At 43.6% G+C, this 17614-nt stretch overlaps 1 protein-coding gene across 1 annotated transcript in view; it reads left to right on the top strand.

Annotated features, from left to right (window-relative positions):
- The window catches only part of LOC126256181 (neuronal calcium sensor 2), a 675443-nt gene that overhangs the window by 177768 nt on the left and 480061 nt on the right, over positions 1–17614 (top strand). The window contains exon 3 of the mRNA XM_049955461.1: positions 14703–14808. Coding sequence (XP_049811418.1) covers positions 14759–14808 — 50 coding nt within the window. The 5' untranslated portion in view covers positions 14703–14758. The remainder of the gene's footprint in view (positions 1–14702; positions 14809–17614) is intronic.

Below are 17614 nucleotides of genomic sequence, written 5' to 3'. Positions count from 1 at the left end.
ATTCCATAAAAAGGAAAAAAAACTGGTTATTGACTGGAGCGCACTGATTTACTGAAGCGCATTGATTAACTGGAAGATGTCAGATGGACAGTTAAATTGGGAACGCAGGTGCGGGAACTTCTTAGATTTTCCAACGTGCGGTGACGAATGAACGCTGAGTGGGCGGCTCCAGCAGCAGCAGATTCGCCGCTGTGGCCGCTCGCGTCTGCGCGGCTGCCTGGCTTTGTCTGGTTCGCCGACAGGAAGTCCGCGACAGCGTCTGAGCGGCGCATGAATATTCAGCACGCGTGTTGCTCTGCGCCTAAGTCGCATCCGCCGGGCGTCTTAAAATAACTACCAATTTGGGGATGCAAATGGGTCTTAATTATAAACAAACTTGAGACGTAAAACACAGACAGCGTTGTGCCAGTGCACGCAAGTCACGTGTACCTCCCCCTGTCGCCTCTCCGCCGTGTGCTACTTTTCATTCTTTATCCCGCAGACTGACGCCGGTGTGTGACTCCGAGAATCCCAATACCATCCGGGAATCCCACTTCTCTCTATAATTCCGTCTGTGCCTTCTGTGTTACCCGGCCAATCCATACAAAATGAGTACATCTGAGAAACTAAAATTGTCTCCTGCGTACGCGATTCGACTTTTCGCGGGCTATATTTTACTCCAAGGCTGAAACGCCTGATAAATTGAGTCAAATTCCACGTCGCCCCTCTGTCGAAGTTACCACACTAGTATCTCCTTGAGAAAGTGTTCAAGTAAACATTGACAGAGATTAGACTTGGGAATGGAGTTCACCAAAAACATGTGCAGTGTTTCTCTGTGCATGTCCACAAGAGAGAGGCATGCAGAAGAGGACGGGTTCTTCGGAAATGCGAGAGCGCTCTGAAAAGTAATGCCTCCGAATTCTTTATTCTGTTCTCCATTCAACTGAGCTGTTGCGTACTATGCGTATTACTTGGTCGACTTTCCCGCTTCGCCGACGCAAGTTGCAAACCTCTGCCGCCAGAGGGCTCCTAATTGTAGCGTACAACATAGCGCTGTGTGACGTAACTATTTCGGTACGTGAGAAACACAACTTCCTGTAATCGAAAACCACAGAAGAGTTTGTCGACGAGTGTAGTACCTTCTCCTTCAGCATGATAATGCCAGACCACATACGAGCGAAAGCGTTACGGAGATGACAGATAAACTCCAGTGGAAGACTCGGCAAGAGAGACGCTCAGTAGCTCGGTACGGGCTTTGGTTGAAGTTTCGAGAACATACCTTCACCGAGGAGTCAAGCAGTATATTGCTCCCTCCTACGTATATCTCGCGAAGAGACCATGTGGATAAAATCAGAGAGATTAGAGCCCACACAGAGGCATACCGACACTTTTTCTTTCCACGAACAATACGAGACTGGACTAGAAGGGAGAACCGATAGAGGTACTCAAAGTATCCTCCGCCACACACCGTCAAGTGGCTTGCGGAGTATGGATGTAGATGTAGATGTAGACGATGTTCCCTCTCGGTACTGCCATGTGGCCATCTGTATTAAACATTCTCATGACCCCCTCTCCCAGTAATCATGCAGAGTGGCTACACTCCTGCCAAGTTTTTCTTCAGTATCGCAGAAGGAACATCCAGCTTCGCGTAGCCTTGTTACAAGACCTCGTTCAAACCCGGTAAGATGCTGGTAAAGGCGCCTTTGTCGCCTTATAGGCATTCTTGACCAACATCAACTCACCACGTCCCTTCTGAAAAGGTAACTAACGCCCACGGCCGTTACCGTGAGTATTTAAAGTAAACCTGGTTTGTATCGTCGTACTGGCGCTACTAGCAGCCCTCTTATGCGACTGACGTAAAATGCGAAGTCATCATGTTTCAGGTGTAGAAACACGCCTACAAACTTCCGATGTGTGTGAAATCTTATGGGACTTAACTGCTAAGGTCATCAGTCCCTAAGCTTACTCTCTACTTAACCTAAATTATCCTAAGGACAAACACGCACACCCATGCCCGAGGGAGGACTCGAACCTCCACCGGGACACAAACTTCCGTTTACGTTGCCCAACTCCTTCGTGGAGTAGTGACTTTATGTTTTTCATCAGTGTATTACGCAGTCACCTGTGTCTTGGCGCAGTAAAGAAAGAATTCCATACTCACGACTGCACCAGACTTGAACAGAATAAAATAAATAAATGTACCTGTAAGCCACACAAGTACTGAGACGGTAAGAGCGAGTGGAAATTCGAGGACGGGTAGCAGAGCGGCCGCGGTTCGCGCGGCGTATCGCAGGCGCGAGGCGGCAGACAACGGCAGCTGCTGCGCCGGTGTGCTGTGCTGTGCTGTGTGGCGGCTGTCCCGCGCCGTCGCGTCACGGCGCTTATCTCACAGCCAGCACCGGCAGGGGAGTGGCCCGCCGCTGTCACAGCCGCCCCGCGCCCCCGCCCTGGGGCACCCAGCGTCGCTCTCACTCACTCCTCTCCTCTCCTCTCCTCTCCTCTCCTCTGCTCTCCTCTCCTCTCCTCTCCTCTCCTCTCCTCTCCTCTCCTCTCCTCTCCTCCCACCTCCTGGTTCCCAGCAGTATGGCGTTGCAAACGACTAGAGGGACACACTCACCACATTTCGACACAAAGACAGCTAGGCGAGTCCACTTTTCTTAGTAAACAATACCTAAATTAGGACACAACCAACAAATAAATTTCAAACTAGGACGGTTAGAGAATTAATTTACATTTTCTTCGGGTATTTTTGTTCCGTCGTTACAACTACAGAAAATGTTTGTTTTTCTCACCAGATGCGTTTCGCTTTATTGAAGTAAAGCGTCATCTTTGGTCTGTTTGTGGTTCCTTTCTTCATTAGGCACTCATCATTAGTGTTCTGCCAAAAGGCAGGTTTTCACATGGTAGTTCTCCAAGCTGTCCGGTCTTCTGCCATCCTCTTCAAGTCTGCATAATTTCCTCTTCCCTTTATGTCATCTATTATCTTGTACCTCCTTCTTCCTCTCAGTCTTCTTCCACAAACCAATCCTTCCAAAGCATCTGCTAGAAAGCACTCCATTCTCAATGAATGTCCCAATCAGTTCTTTTTCCTTTCTCTTACAACCTTCAGCAGACATCTTCTCTCACCAACCCTTTCCAATACTCTTTCATTACTCACTCTTTCCATGCAGCTTATTCTCTCCATTCTCCTCCACATCCACATCTCAAATGCTTCCAACATTTTTTCATCCTATCGTCTCAGGGTCCATGTTTCTGCCCCATATAATGCCACACTCCAGACAATACATTTGCCAAGCCTTTTAGTGAGTCCTTTATCTAATTTGCCATATAAGAGTCTCCTCTTTCTGTTGAATGCCTCCTTCGCTATGGCAGTTCGAGTTTTCACCTCCTGGTGGCATCTCAAGTCTTCAGTTATTGTGCTTCCAAGACATTTAAATGCACTTACTTGGTTAATGGTAGATTGTCCTATTTTAATATTGGACACTCTGCGTCTTGTACTGATGACCATACTCTTTGTTTTTGCTGTGTTTATTTGCATCCCATATTCCACACAAGCTTCATTCAGATCTTTCAGCATGTTCTTCACTGTCCGCTCACTTACTGCCACTAATACCATGTCATCAGCAAATCTTATACATTCTGTTCTCTTCCCACCAATACGTATTCCTCTTTGCCCGTCTAAGCTTTTCGCAATAATCTCTTCAAGGTATACGTTAAACAACAGCGTGGAAAGGCAACAACCTTGTCTAACACTTCGTCCAATGCTGCTTCCTTCTGACATTTGATTTCCAATCCTTATCCTTACTTTCTGGTGTAAATATAGATTCTGTATCAGTCGTCTCTCTTTCCAATCTTCCTTTCCTCTTCAAAATATCCAGCAGCTTGTTCCACTGAACTCAGTCAAAAGCCTTTTCTAAATCTATTAAAACAGCAAAGATTTCTCTACCTTTTTCCATATATCTTTCCCCTATAGTTCTTAAAAGGCCAATAGCATCTCTTGTTCCTTTTCCTCTTCTAAATTCGAACTGCTCCTCTGCAATCCCTCTATCCAGCTTGCCATATAGCCTTCTATTCAACACTCTCAGTAAGACTTTAGCTGCATGAGAAATTAGACTGATGGTCCAGTGCTCTTCACATTTTGTAGTGTTTCTCTTTTTCTCTATTGGTACCATAACTGTTGCAAGGCACTCATAAATGTATAATTTTACGCCGCTTTGCAGAAGTATTCATTTTTTACGCTTAATACAGTGCAGTTTCATACAACACTGTTCATTGTTTATTTGTATACTTGTAAGTGTGTATCGTGCTTTGTAGTGTTGCCAACATTGCCATTTGTTTTTCTTTGAACCATATTTTCTCTCTCTCTCTAGTTTGTTATATATATGTGTTATCCAATTTAATAATGTTACTGTTTAATCATAAACTGTGTAAGAGAAATGAAACAGTAGTGATGGAGTTTAAATTTTGTGTGGTGAGTAAGTGGGGGGAGAAAGAATCATAGTTGAATGGACAGTAAGTGCATAGTAGTGTGATGCAGATTGAATCGGAGGAAGAAGGTAAGGGGGCAAGAAGTGTAATGAAATTTAAACTCCATCACTGCTGCTTCATTTTACACTGTATATAAATGCCGAGTAAGATAATTAAATAGAGTAACACACATATATTGAACTGCAGAGAGAGAGAAAATGAAGATCAAAGAAAAACTAGTGGCAGTGTTGGGAACACTACAAAACACGGTACACTCTTAGAAGTATACAAATACACAGTGAAGAGAGGTGTATGAAACTGTGCTGCGTTGAACGTCAAAAATGCATAGTTCTGCAAAGCAGTGTGGCAATTCCTTATGTAGGAGAAAAACCAAGCGGAAACTACCGTAAGTGAAAACCAACAATTTGTTAACGAAATGTTCGTCGAGCTAGAAAACAAATCAAATTGTAAACATCTTTAATTACAGACCACTGATGATGCTTTACTTTAATAAATCGAAACGTACCTGTTGAGAAAAACGCTAATTTTCTCGTAGTTGTAACGACAGATCAAAACTACCTTCAGAAATTGTAAACCAACTATAGGTAGTAGTGTCATTCAAATGAAGAAATGAATTTGCACTCTGCAGTGGAGTGTTCACTGATTTGAAGCTTCCTGTAAGGTTAAAGATGCGTGCCAAACAGGGACCTTTTCGCGGTCAGTTGCTTTACCTTCCATACTTGTGGGCTAGGGAAGAGATACTAACGGAGGTAACGCTGCGGGGGCGGGTAGTGAGCAGCGTGCGGGTCGCTCAGTCCACGCAGGGATATCCTGTGGAGCGCAAAGGTTACAGGTTCGATTTCCGAACCGGCACACAGTGCCGGGAAGTTTTTCAGGGTTAAATTCCGACTAATCCAGTAATCACTCACTAACACGCGCATTTTTTGGTTGTTTATTATGATAAGGTCCAGCACCTCGAAATAAAAATGAACTGTATATTGTTCTATGCGATTTGCAGCTAATGAAATGTTTTACTAAAATTTATTTTACGAGTTGCATGGCCATTTAGCCTTGACGACCTAGTCCTGTCGAGTTTCGATCCCTGCCTTCGAACAAACAGCCCCCTATTATCATGGTAACCAGTGTTCGTGGTTTTCTTTTAAGTAGAAACTACCACTACTACCAATACCACCCATACCACCACCACCACAACCACCACCACCACCACCACCACCACCACCACCACCATCAGAAACAACAACATTCTAAATCGTAGAACGTGTTATTCAGTTATTCAACGGTAGTCTGGCATGTGGTATGAGTGCTGCGGGAGGTGGAGGGGGTGCATGGACAGGTGACATCAAATCAGATCAAGACGTGACCTCTTCTATTTCCGTAAAAAACCGCGCCTCATCTTGCGCTCTTGCCTCCATATCCTAGCCAATATTAAAGCGCTTCGAGTGTGGCTGTCCCGGATCGACCAGTTGAGTCATGACTTGGCTCAGGTTACGAAATTGACACTAGGCTTTTCTACATACACAGTGTTCCTACCGTCACTTATTTTAAACTTTATTAGCCAATCTCTCAAGCGTCTCTTACCTGTCGAAGTCTTTCCTATACATCAAATGAAAGCAGAAACTGTCTCACCTTCGAAGCAACCTGCCGGAATTCAGATAAATGAAAGAGAACATGGTCACGAGTTCCTTCCTCGGCACCACAATAGGATCCTGCTATTTCTCGCCCGCATTCACTATCCGAAGTATTCCGGAACCTACTTGTGGACATTAATATGGGGTATGTCCACCCTATGCCTTTATGACGGCTTGAACTCAATAAGGTGAGTAAAAGGTCTGTAGAGGAAAGGCAGCCCATTCTTCTCCAAGAGCCGAAACCAGAGAATGTAATGATGTTGGGCGCTGGGTTCACGAGCGAATTGGACGTTCTAAGTCATCCCAGTGGTGTTGCATTGGCCTCAGGTTGGTACTTAGGGCAGGCTAGTCCATTTCAGGTTTGTTATTCTCCACAAACCATTGCTTCACGTATGCTGTTTTGACAGAGTACATTGTCATTCTAATTCGATCAGTCATGGTCTTTGAATTGTTTCGCTACTGTACGCAGCACCCAACGCGCTAAAATGTGTCGACGTATTTTGGCAGTTACTGTTTTCTTAAGCGCAAGGTGACCACTCTGTAAACACGAAAAACAGTCCCATATAGTAACATCTCCTTCGTACGTGACAGTTGGCACTACATACGATGGCAGGTAACGTTCTCCAAGTATTTGTCAAACCCAAGCCCTTCCATCCTTTTGCAACAGTGTATAGAGTGATTCGTCACTCCAAAACACTCACTTCCAGCCAACTGCTTTCCTACGGTCCCTGTCCGTCAGTACATGAGATATGTTTGGTCTTGGATTAGCCGTGACTGATGTCTGAGTTTTCATTTGATAGCCACGCAGCCACAGTCGACTTAGGCAGCTTTAGAAGTTGAAATGTCCCTAATGGATTTATTATTCAAATGATATCTAATGGCTAGCCCTCGCTCGATGTCACGGAGCTTTTCTTGACCGACAGTTCTCGTGTTACAGATCCTCTGCTGCCACCTCAACGCTCGCCACTTCCTTTTATACTGGCGGCCCACCTCTCCACCTCTAGTGGACGTCTAGTGGTCAATTATGCATTACATAGAGATGTTCGGATACTTTCGATCAGATAGCGTATTCTGCGCATATACGCAGGGTAGGGTTCGTAGCTGGTGAGAAGAAACATTAGACCTCGTCCTGGTCGAAAGAACTTCAACTTTGTTGTCTTTTCTGTGCCACGCACATGGCGGTCGAACGGAAAGGCCCACCGATAGATCGGTGTATTCATGGTGAGTCGCGTGTCTCGTCAAACCGGCCACAGGAGCAGCACCCATTCGTACGAAATTTTTATTGAGACTTGTTCTAACGCCTGAGACCCTTACTAATTTGAACAGACGGAAGACGTAGAGGCGCTTCGTCATGGATTTGTAGAGACAGCATGAGAGTCCCAAAGGCTCAACAAAGCACAGTGGGAGACTCTACATGAAAGCTTTATTCACAAAATTCCGAACCGAGCGAGATGGCGCAGTGGTTAGACACTGGACTCGCATTCGGGAGGACGACGGTTCAATCCCGCCTCCAGCCATCCTGATTTAGGTTTTCCGTGATTTCCCTAAATCGCTCCAGGCAAATGCCGGGATGGTTCCTTTCAAAGGGCACGGCCGACTTCCTTCCCTAATCCGATGAGACCGATGACCTCGCTGTCTGGTCTCCTTCCCCAAAACAACCAACCAACCAACAAAATTCCGAGAACCCCCGTTCCAAAACATGTTACTTCCTCCAGCACGAGCCGGCCGAAGTGGCCGTGCGGTTAAAGGCGCTGCAGTCTGGAACCGCAAGACCGCTACGGTCGCAGGTTCGAATCCTGCCTCGGGCATGGATGTTTGTGATGTCCTTAGGTTAGTTAGGTTTAACTAGTTCTAAGTTCTAGGGGACTAATGACCTCAGCAGTTGAGTCCCATAGTGCTCAGAGCCAACCTCCAGCACGGATATCGTGTATGACAGTAAAGTTAAAGATGTGCGAACTTAGAGGGTGCGATAATCTTTCTTCCCAAGTGCCATCCACAAATGCAAGAAAAAGGGTAAAAATGGATCTGATACAATATATCCCCTCCGAAACCCATTGTCCGACTGGTCACGGGCTGCTGAAGTAGCCATGACACATTGAAGGATACCTAACCACTTAATTTCCGAATAACTGTTCCATTGGTACGTGTAGAAATGCGAGGTGTCGACATATTCAGAGCTATTCTGCCCCATTGTTGAGGCAGTAACACGTGACATTTCCCCGACATTTCCGCTCTTCGTGTCGCGAATGGTATTGGCTGTTCTGTGGACCCTATGTGGTGCGGCAGCCAGATTTAAAGCAACTGTGTTTGCCCGTTGCATTGTGTTGTTTGGTGTCTATTTTGAAAGCAAAGAACTCTCTGTTGCGTCTAATTTCCTTGCGTTTTCTGGAAGGGTTGATTTTAAGTTGAGAATCCGTGGCGCTTGTGTAAAAAAGCAAGACACATCAACCAGTGACACGATATCGAGTAGCCACAAAAGACTAAACATTTTCATGAAGTTACAGAAGTAGTTTAGACACACTTCCGACTCTGTGTACGAATAGGATTCACATTACGCACATACTATTGCAGGAAAATAAAGAAACAAATTCTGCTGCTTGTGTGAGCTAGTGAAATGAACAACAAAAAGAAAATGAAATTACAATGAAATTTTTGAGCAATGTGAGTACATATCCGAAAGAACAGAGACCCTGCAGTCGCACAATCCTCTGTGTCCTCGATGGCTCAGTCGGATAGAGCGTCTGCCATGTAAGCAGTAGATTCCAGGTTCGAGGCCTGGTTGGGTCACATATTTTCTATTGTCCCCGTTGATATTTATCAACCCTTGTCAGCAGCTAATGCTCTGGATTTCATTGTAATTTCATTCTTGGAGAGCTGCAAGATCGCCAATCATCTTCATATTCGTACAAAAAGAAAAGGCGTTCAAAACCTGATTAGTTTCATAACTGTAGCTGTACAGAGCAGTCAAGCTATAGGCACAGAATTCACATCGTCCAAAATTACTGCGCAGTAAGCGCGCTTTTTTTTCTGGGATAGCAGCGAGCTATTCTCGCGCAACATCAACTCAAAACTACTACTGTGACAATGGATGAATTACATCGCGCTGAATTTTGTGTTTCGACATAGTGTCTGAGTGCAGGATCGCAACAGTAGTATTAATCTCTCGGCAGCTATTTTAACTTCTGAATCATAAACATACGCGTCTCGAAAAGTGCGCCAACTAGACTCAACACCATAGGTGCTGCAAACAGTCTGGATAGTTCATAAACAGATTTAATATCGGCGTGGGAGCTGCTGCGACGTAAGTGAAACATGAAGTTCAGGTGTGCCTAACGGACAATTCGTCCACAGAGTCGATTTAAATGTTCACTGTAACGTAGACTTAAAAAAATCTTTGGGGGCGTGTGTCTGTGTGTGCCTACCGACAAAAGAGAGCCATTTTAAAGCGCTATGCTGAGAGTGATTTCTGTTGAACCTATTTTTGTAATTTTTTATTTTCGTTGCTTATATTTAGAACCTCTTTTAGCAAAAAACAAGAAGAAATTCAAAAAGTGTCATGCACTTCTAAGAATAATTTGATCTGCCGGCCGGAGTGGCCGAGCGGTTCTAGGTGCTTCAGTTTGGAACCGCGCGACCGCTACGGTCGCAGGTTCGAATCCTGCCTCGGGCATGGATGTTTGTGATGTCCGTAGGTTAGTTAGGTTTAAGTAGTGCTAAGTTCTAGGGAACTGATGACCTCCGATGTTAAGTCCCATAGTGCTCAGAGCCATTTGAACCATTTTTTGAATAATTTGATCTAACAGTGCCTCGTAAGAAGAAAATTGGAGTAGTTCCTTTAAAGTATTTGGCCGCATTGCTGAATGTGTCTGCAGTTTCAAGGTTCTATCGAGTCACCAGTCAATTGCAGCCCCAGCAAACCCATCCTTCTGCTCTGCTCAGAGTATTACTTTCTCCTTATTACATCCGTTCAGGAATAAGAAGCTTACTTGTAGCAATACAAAGCCATTAACGTAGTATTCGGCGCGGGTGAGAAACGTTATCTTGGCTGTAGGGCAGAGTGCAGAAAACGAATGTCGCTAGGACTCTGATCTTGTTGCTGTGAGGGTTTTACGTATACGAGAAATAAATATTCCAGTCCCTGATTAGTTGGCAGAGCAGCTCGTAGAGGGTCGATGGTGCGTGTTATCGCGGAACAGAAAGTGAATTTGGGGAAACGACGGATGGTTCTTGGCACTACATGTAAATACATAAGTAATCACTTACACATTAAACATTTAGCGGCGTTAGTATTCTACGTTGCGGAAGATATGCCAATCACGCACACTTTTAATCTTCACTTTGTCGTCAAGGCATAGAAATAAGTAAATTAAGAGCTTGCATCTACATTAAGTTTTCGATGATCTTGGGTACAAAGCGACAGCAGATCATACCGCAAATTTCCAAAAAAGCATCAGTTGTAAACAAGACAGGCTTGGAAGAGCCGAGCATGACTCTGATGTGTTAAGCCCCATATGTTGTAAACGTTGTATTTAACTACCGAAATCCATCGTTCATTTTCTCTAGTAAAATTACCATTAACGCTTTCTACTCAGATATAGCCTGACTTGAAGATAGAAGCACTCAACTTTCTTGCAGGTGGTAGAATATTCCTCTGCTGCTGCGTTTTGCATCATAGGTAACGTAAACGGTGTTTCAAAAGTGTCGTATTCATAAGTGAGATAGTACCACTCAAATCTAGAAAACAATTCTGCATGTGTCGGAAAACGAATATTTATATAGCGTTACGGGCCACTGTCTGTTGGAACTACAAGTGTTCAAGATGGTTACCGCTCATTATTACATATCCTGTAAGCCTCCTTCACTAACACGAATCTCATCTCATTCGGAAACAAAATGGAAGCTGTGAACTGTGAAAGTTCAGCTCTTCGTCTTAGACTCCATTAGCAGAACTGTGATCTTGCATAGTGACTGTGTTTCCTGAGAACTGGTAGCAGGAGCGTATACTCCAGACGCTACATACTAAGTTTTTGGGTGTACATATAGATGAGAATCTTAATTGAAAATTTCATATTTTGGATCTCCTATAGCGTCTAGGTTCAGCAACTTTTGCAATCAGAATAACTGCCAATTTTGAGGATGTAGAAATTAATAAGCTAACATACTTCGCATACTTCCACTCTCTGATGTCATACGGAATACTATTCTGGGACACCACCACTTAGGCAAAAGGTATTCACTGCTCAAAAGAAAGTAGTTAGAATAATGTGTGGGGTTCATAGTGGCACATCTTGAAGGCATCTGATTAAAAGGTTAGGAATTCTTACAACTGCTTCACAGTACATTTACTCACTAATGAAATTTTTTCTCAACAACATGGACAAGTTTAAAATCAACAGCGACATTCGTGATTACAATACCAGAAAAAAGAAAGACCTACACTATCCTTTACTTAACCTATCTTTGGCACAGAAAGGGGCAAAATATGCTGCTATAAAACTTTTTGATAAATTACCAGATGAAATAAAATGTCTGACAGACAGCAGTAATAGTTTCAAAAACAAATTTAAATTATACCTCCTTGACAACTCCTACTATACCATAGATGAATTCTGGAATATGAGTAAATAAATCTGGAGATATAATATATGCATTTTGTGCCATTTAAGGGAATGGGATAGATAATAGAAATATTTAGGCATAACACTATAATGTAAGAAAAAAAACTTGTTTCCTGTGCGCATTTCTTGTGCATTTGAAACGTTCCACATCATAACGGTTTATCCGTGCTATTGATCAATGGAACACGTAACTAACTAACTTCCCCCTACACATGTCTTAGGTTGATCTTCAACGCCGCTGAATACTGACTGTTCTTGAACTAGTAACATGGCCCGTACCTAAAGTAGTATTTGTTTCCGGACGTTATTTATAAGACATTTTTCTGGTTTCCACCAGGACTGCCTTTTGTAAGGATATGGGTGCTTTTTTTTGTTTTGAACACATTGTGTAGATATTAGTATACAGACTAGAGGTTTCGCTTTCGGCTCTCGAAACTATCCTTTTTTCTGACGATGTATGTTTTGTTTGTATCTACGCTGTTCGGTACGCTCTTTGTGCTGTCACGAGCTATCGGCTCTTTCGACTGCGCGTCCGTAAACAGCGCATTCGGTAAGTTGACTCGTTCGTCTCGTTATCGATTGCTGTCCTCTGCAGCTATTCAAGGACACCTGCCATCGATCGGGTTAGAGACGATTCCATTGTGCCTTTGTCTCCCTAGTACGTTATTCCTGCCGACGGCTCGTCGTAGGAGTCTTTGAGTAATGCATCTTCTGCGCGCGGGTAATATCGGCATTACGGCGGAGACCGAGACGAACTGACCCAGTTCTGGCACTTTATGGAACTGGACGATCAATACGGAACGCATTTTGTTTATAATGGTCTGTCAGTTTAAAAGAGGTAGCTGTTGTGAATATGTTTAATCCCTCACTGTACAAATTAAACTCGATGAGAGAGAGCAAGTTGAAATTCACATGCAAGCTTGTTACCCGTTATCAGGAATATATACCAGTCCTGTTTTCATTTTTCTCGTACTGTTAATTAATATTAATGTGTTATTCACTGAAAGCAAATGATCAACTCTGCTATAGCACGTGGATTGAAGTCTGTTTACCTGTTTAGTTCTCAGTGTTTCTCTGTATTGTTAATCTGATTATCTCTGTAGCCGTCTGACTGTTAAACTGTACACGTTACTGACACGGAGTACAACATAGCTTTGGCATTCTGTAATAAAATCTCTGAGATGGAGCCGAGTCAGTTTCGCAACTATCAGTCGCCGGATCTATAACGTCAGCGCTAATCTGTCATCTAGTTTTATAATTTGCGGCGGGAACGACACCAACCTCTTCGAGGCGTGCTGGAAGTTCACTTATACACACATTTGGACATGGTTATGAGGACACGTGCTCATCCCCTTAATACGGCGGATAAAATAATCGACAGTGCCCGACGGATTCATGTTCGTGCGAGACGTGCTAGTGCGTACGTACGATTCTCGAGGATAACTTGGACAGAAGTGTTGAATGGTTGATGGGGTCGTCTCAGCTAGTACTTTCTGGCAGCTCCGACTGCGTTAATAACACTAGTCAACAAATTTAAACTTTTATTCTGCATCTGATTTGTAAGTGGGGGGGCTTTACTTAATTTTGTGGCGTTGAGTTCACTGGTAAAATCAGCTTTTCGCAGTTAAGTTACATTTCGTAGAGACACAGCAAAAGCCGGCCGCGGTGGTCTAGCGGTTCTAGGCGCTCAGTCCGGAACCGCGCGACTGCTACGGTCGCAGGTTCGAATCTTGCTTCGGGCATGGATGTGAGTGATGTCCTTAGGTTAGTTAGGTGTAAGTAGTTCTAAGTTCTAGGGGACTGATGACCACAGATGTTAAGTCCCATAGTGCTCAGAGCCATTTGGAGACACACAGCAGAATCGAAAACAGTTCTGATGAACACTGACAGAATTAAAACAAACAAGAAATACATATTCAGAAATTTGGAACTCAGTAATATTTAATATTTACGACGCCTATTCGGAAAGTAAGGCCTGATCGGTCGCAAAATGGAAACCACTGTGAAAATCAAAGATGTTTTATTTCTCTACACAGTCGCCGCTCCGATTTAGACATTTGTCTTAGCGTTGTAACAACTTTCCAATATCCGCGTCATATAAGGTAGCCGCCTGTGCTTCCTCCCAATTCTCTAAGCTGATCTACAACTCGTTGTCTGTGCCAGAAGATTCTCTTCATGGGTAGCAGTTCATGTGAGCAGAGATAAAACTCAGGGAGAGTCAATTACGGGCTCTATTGTGGCTGATCAAACACTTCCCATCGAAAACGCTGCAGGAGCATCTTCATTGCCCCTGCAGAGTGCGGCCGAGAATTGTCTTGCAGAAGGAAACGCATGACAGCTATGTTATATGGGCAGCATGACATCAGACGAAGTCTCACACCAGGCCCTCACACTTGGCGGGAGACATTATTGTTCTAAGCATCTTTACGTGCCCACTGTGCGCTCAGAACTGAAAAGAGCGAAGTGACGCGATCGATGGGCATACTAGAGGCACTGCCCAAGGCATCTGTGCAAACCTTCATCGGATTTTCACAGTGGCTTCCATTTCGCGCCGCGTCGGACCTTACTTTCCAAATAGCCCTCGCCTGTACAATATCCGAATTAGTTCACAAAATATTTTCAGCTTAATTCGGCTATCGTATTCGAAAAACGTGTTTCTCTTTCGTCTGACATGTCTTCATCACAGCTACCACCTAGTGACGATTTTTAGATCTTTTAGGACTCCTGTACCGAAGAAAAATAAAAATAAAAAAATTAGACATCTAAACAAAAAAACAGTAAACATGGAAATACGGAAATGAGCTACAAGAGCTCTTTCGTGCCGGAACATTTTGAAAGGTAAATTTGGATTCTAACCACGAAAATACATATTAATTGATGCATTACATTTCAGATGCAAAATAGGTATTCAGTGTAATTTTTGACGCAGTTTTCTATTGTTTTCGTGTTAATAAGTGAATGTATATTTAATCGCGGCTTTTTTTTTCAGATGTCGTCGAACAGTAAGACGAAGAATCATGCGCGGCATTATATTGGCCTCTCAATATGTTTCATACATCACACCTGTTGTCGAATGCAACTGGAGTGCAGAATCGGTAAGTTTCATTTATTTATTTCCTAATGTTTTCACAGTTTACTGCCAACAATCACGCGGGTGTTAATGATGTCGATCGTCTCCACGCAAACTTCAGGAACATATCTCTGAGTGAATCGATCCGTTGCAGTTCATAGCTGTAACCATCTTATCAAGGAAAGGGCTGCAAATCTTGTTTGATATTACAGTAAGTGACATTCCTTTTTCTAAGATAGCGTAGTTTCATGTTCGTCAGGTTTTTCCTGCCCTATACTCTGGTGGTCGGCTTTCGAACACAACCATTAGTGTATCGTCATGTTGTACGGAGCAGAAAAGTAAGATGTTGCACACTGATGTAAAGAAGAAATGTCGACGACATTAACGACGGTGACGAAGATGAGACTGGACAAGGATGGGGGGAGGGGAAGGGAATTGACTATGTCCTCTACTAAAGTCCAGCCCCCTATCCCGTCGGCACGTCCGCACCAACCCTCTAATAGCAGTCCAGTATCGTAACTATCGCATCAACTTGTTTGGTGGTCTTTGATGTCTGTTTCTTCCCTTAATCTCAAGGTAGGCGACGTTATAGTTATACACTGAACGCATTCTGCAGTAACGATACATCTGCTTTTCGCCCAACTGTTCCGCTCAGCAGGGCGACTAGGACACAGATTGAACATGAAATGTATTCGCAGTTGCGAATATGGACAACGGTCAGCTGTATAATGGAATGATGACAGGGAAAATTTGTGCCGGACTGGGAGTCGAACCTGGGTTTCCTGCTCATCACGAGCGGTCGCCTTACCACTTGTCTATCCGAGGACGACTCACGGCCAGACCCAGACTTCCGTATGTCGTCAACCTGCACTCGTACATCGAGTATGTATATTCCCGTACAGGGGAGACATTTTACTTGAAAATCGCTTGCCCGGTGTCGCCAGGTGAATACGATATTGCAGTGCCTGTGTTATTCCGAATTACGATGCAAAGTTCCTTCGGAAATTTGGAATAACGCAGGCACTGCAATATCGTACAGATTGAACAGTATCCCAAACTGTACTATGCTCATTAAGGAAATTTTGAGAAAATGGATTACTGCACCACAGTGGGATAAAGAAAACTAAGACTTTCTGTCGAAGGTATTTAAATTAAGGCAAATCGGTGAAGTGAGCGAAAATGGAGATTAAGGTAAATAGCTGGCACGTTTTCTAACTCATTGTGAAGGAAACTTGATTCGCAGTGGCGACAAACAGGATACACTGAAATATGGTCAGCAGTTGTCTATCGATAACTACGAAAAAGAACATGTAGTGCTAACAGCACAAGCTATTTTCTCGAGCTGGTGTCCAGTTACAGCCAGATACTAATAGTGTGTCGAATGGGAAAACACAGCAGAACACGAGAAATAACCGTGAGGAATTTGGACTGAATCGCATCATCGCGTGGACTCCACAATAACAATAGTAACACAAGCCGTTACATCACTGTGAGGTGGACGGGAGGCGGCTCTAAGCCATGCGACTGAATAAGTGCTATAAAGACCACGGAGTACTCATCGAATCACTCTGAGTTAATAATTCAGAAGTGGTGCAGTAGTCCTCTGATTGACTGAAGGACCTGACCTCCAGCAGGATACTGTAGTCGAAAAAACGGCTGTAATTTGGTCTGCCAGGAACATCAGTACTCGTGGCAAACGGAGGAAGAAATACTAATGATTGTATTTCGTTCCTAATAAATATTCGTCAGTAGTCTCCATGTCATCAATAGGTCACCATGGAATCCTGTGTGCAAGACACTTCCACAATCTCTCGTTATCTGCATCGAAGCCAAGTTAGCGATTCACACTGCCATTTCCATGAGCGTCCTGCATTTGTATTCCAACACCGATACTAATCTGTGCGATATTTGATGTAGTTGTTGACGCTAGGGTTTTTCAAATGTTCTTCTCCTTCATTTATATTTTCAGTGTATTAATAACGTTTCATTTGTCTATTGCGTCGCAAACTAAGAATGTTTCGTACGTTTATCTGAGACAGCAACACTTCATATTCAGTTATTTCGGATGTTAACGGTGTAGCCCTGTAGAAGGCTGTCCGTCACTGCCGGGTGCCGAATCCCTATTTGTAAGCCAAAGTGCTAAAACCACGTGATCGCAAATAAGCTGTAGAGCGAAATACGCCAGCGTCATAGTTTAGGCCAGGGGCGGGCAGGAATTCTGCACGTGTGCGGTGCACATGCACGTGTGCAGTTAATAGATGTTCTGCGCGCACACAGGGACAAGCTGGCCACCCGCTTCTCTCCCCTCCCCGCCTTACCGTCTCACCGCTTCTTCCTTTGTAATGCGTCTTGTTTCCTGGCCTGCTTTATTGAATGAAGGAATAAGGTTACTAGCAGTGCTTGAAAGTAATCGTGGTTTGAAAGAGTACCTATTACCTACGATACGTTTTATTTAATTATCACAGGTGGAGTTTACAATGTCTGCAACAAAATTTCTACATACAGACAAACGCAAAAAGTTACGTAAATTTTCATTATTGATGTTTGCTCTTAACCGAGACTTTCATAACAGAAAAAAATCTCTTACAAACGTATGTCGAGCCAAACATTGACATTATCTTCATGGCTTCACGATGGAGGCGAGGAAACTCTTGCTGTGGAAAGTCGTGATAAAAATCTATTACACGTCTTGCCAAAAGGAACTTGTCTCTCAGACGAGAATTACGCTGTAGATCTATTAATTCCATTTGCAAACTGGGATGAATATCATCTACAGAAACAGCAGATTGTCTCGAGAACTATTCAAAACCTTGCGATAAGTAAGATATATA

The sequence above is a fragment of the Schistocerca nitens genome, chromosome 1, assembly GCF_023898315.1.
Source record: "Schistocerca nitens isolate TAMUIC-IGC-003100 chromosome 1, iqSchNite1.1, whole genome shotgun sequence".
Classification (NCBI taxonomy): Eukaryota; Metazoa; Arthropoda; class Insecta; order Orthoptera; family Acrididae; genus Schistocerca; species Schistocerca nitens.
This window is presented reverse-complemented; position numbering and strand designations above follow the sequence as displayed.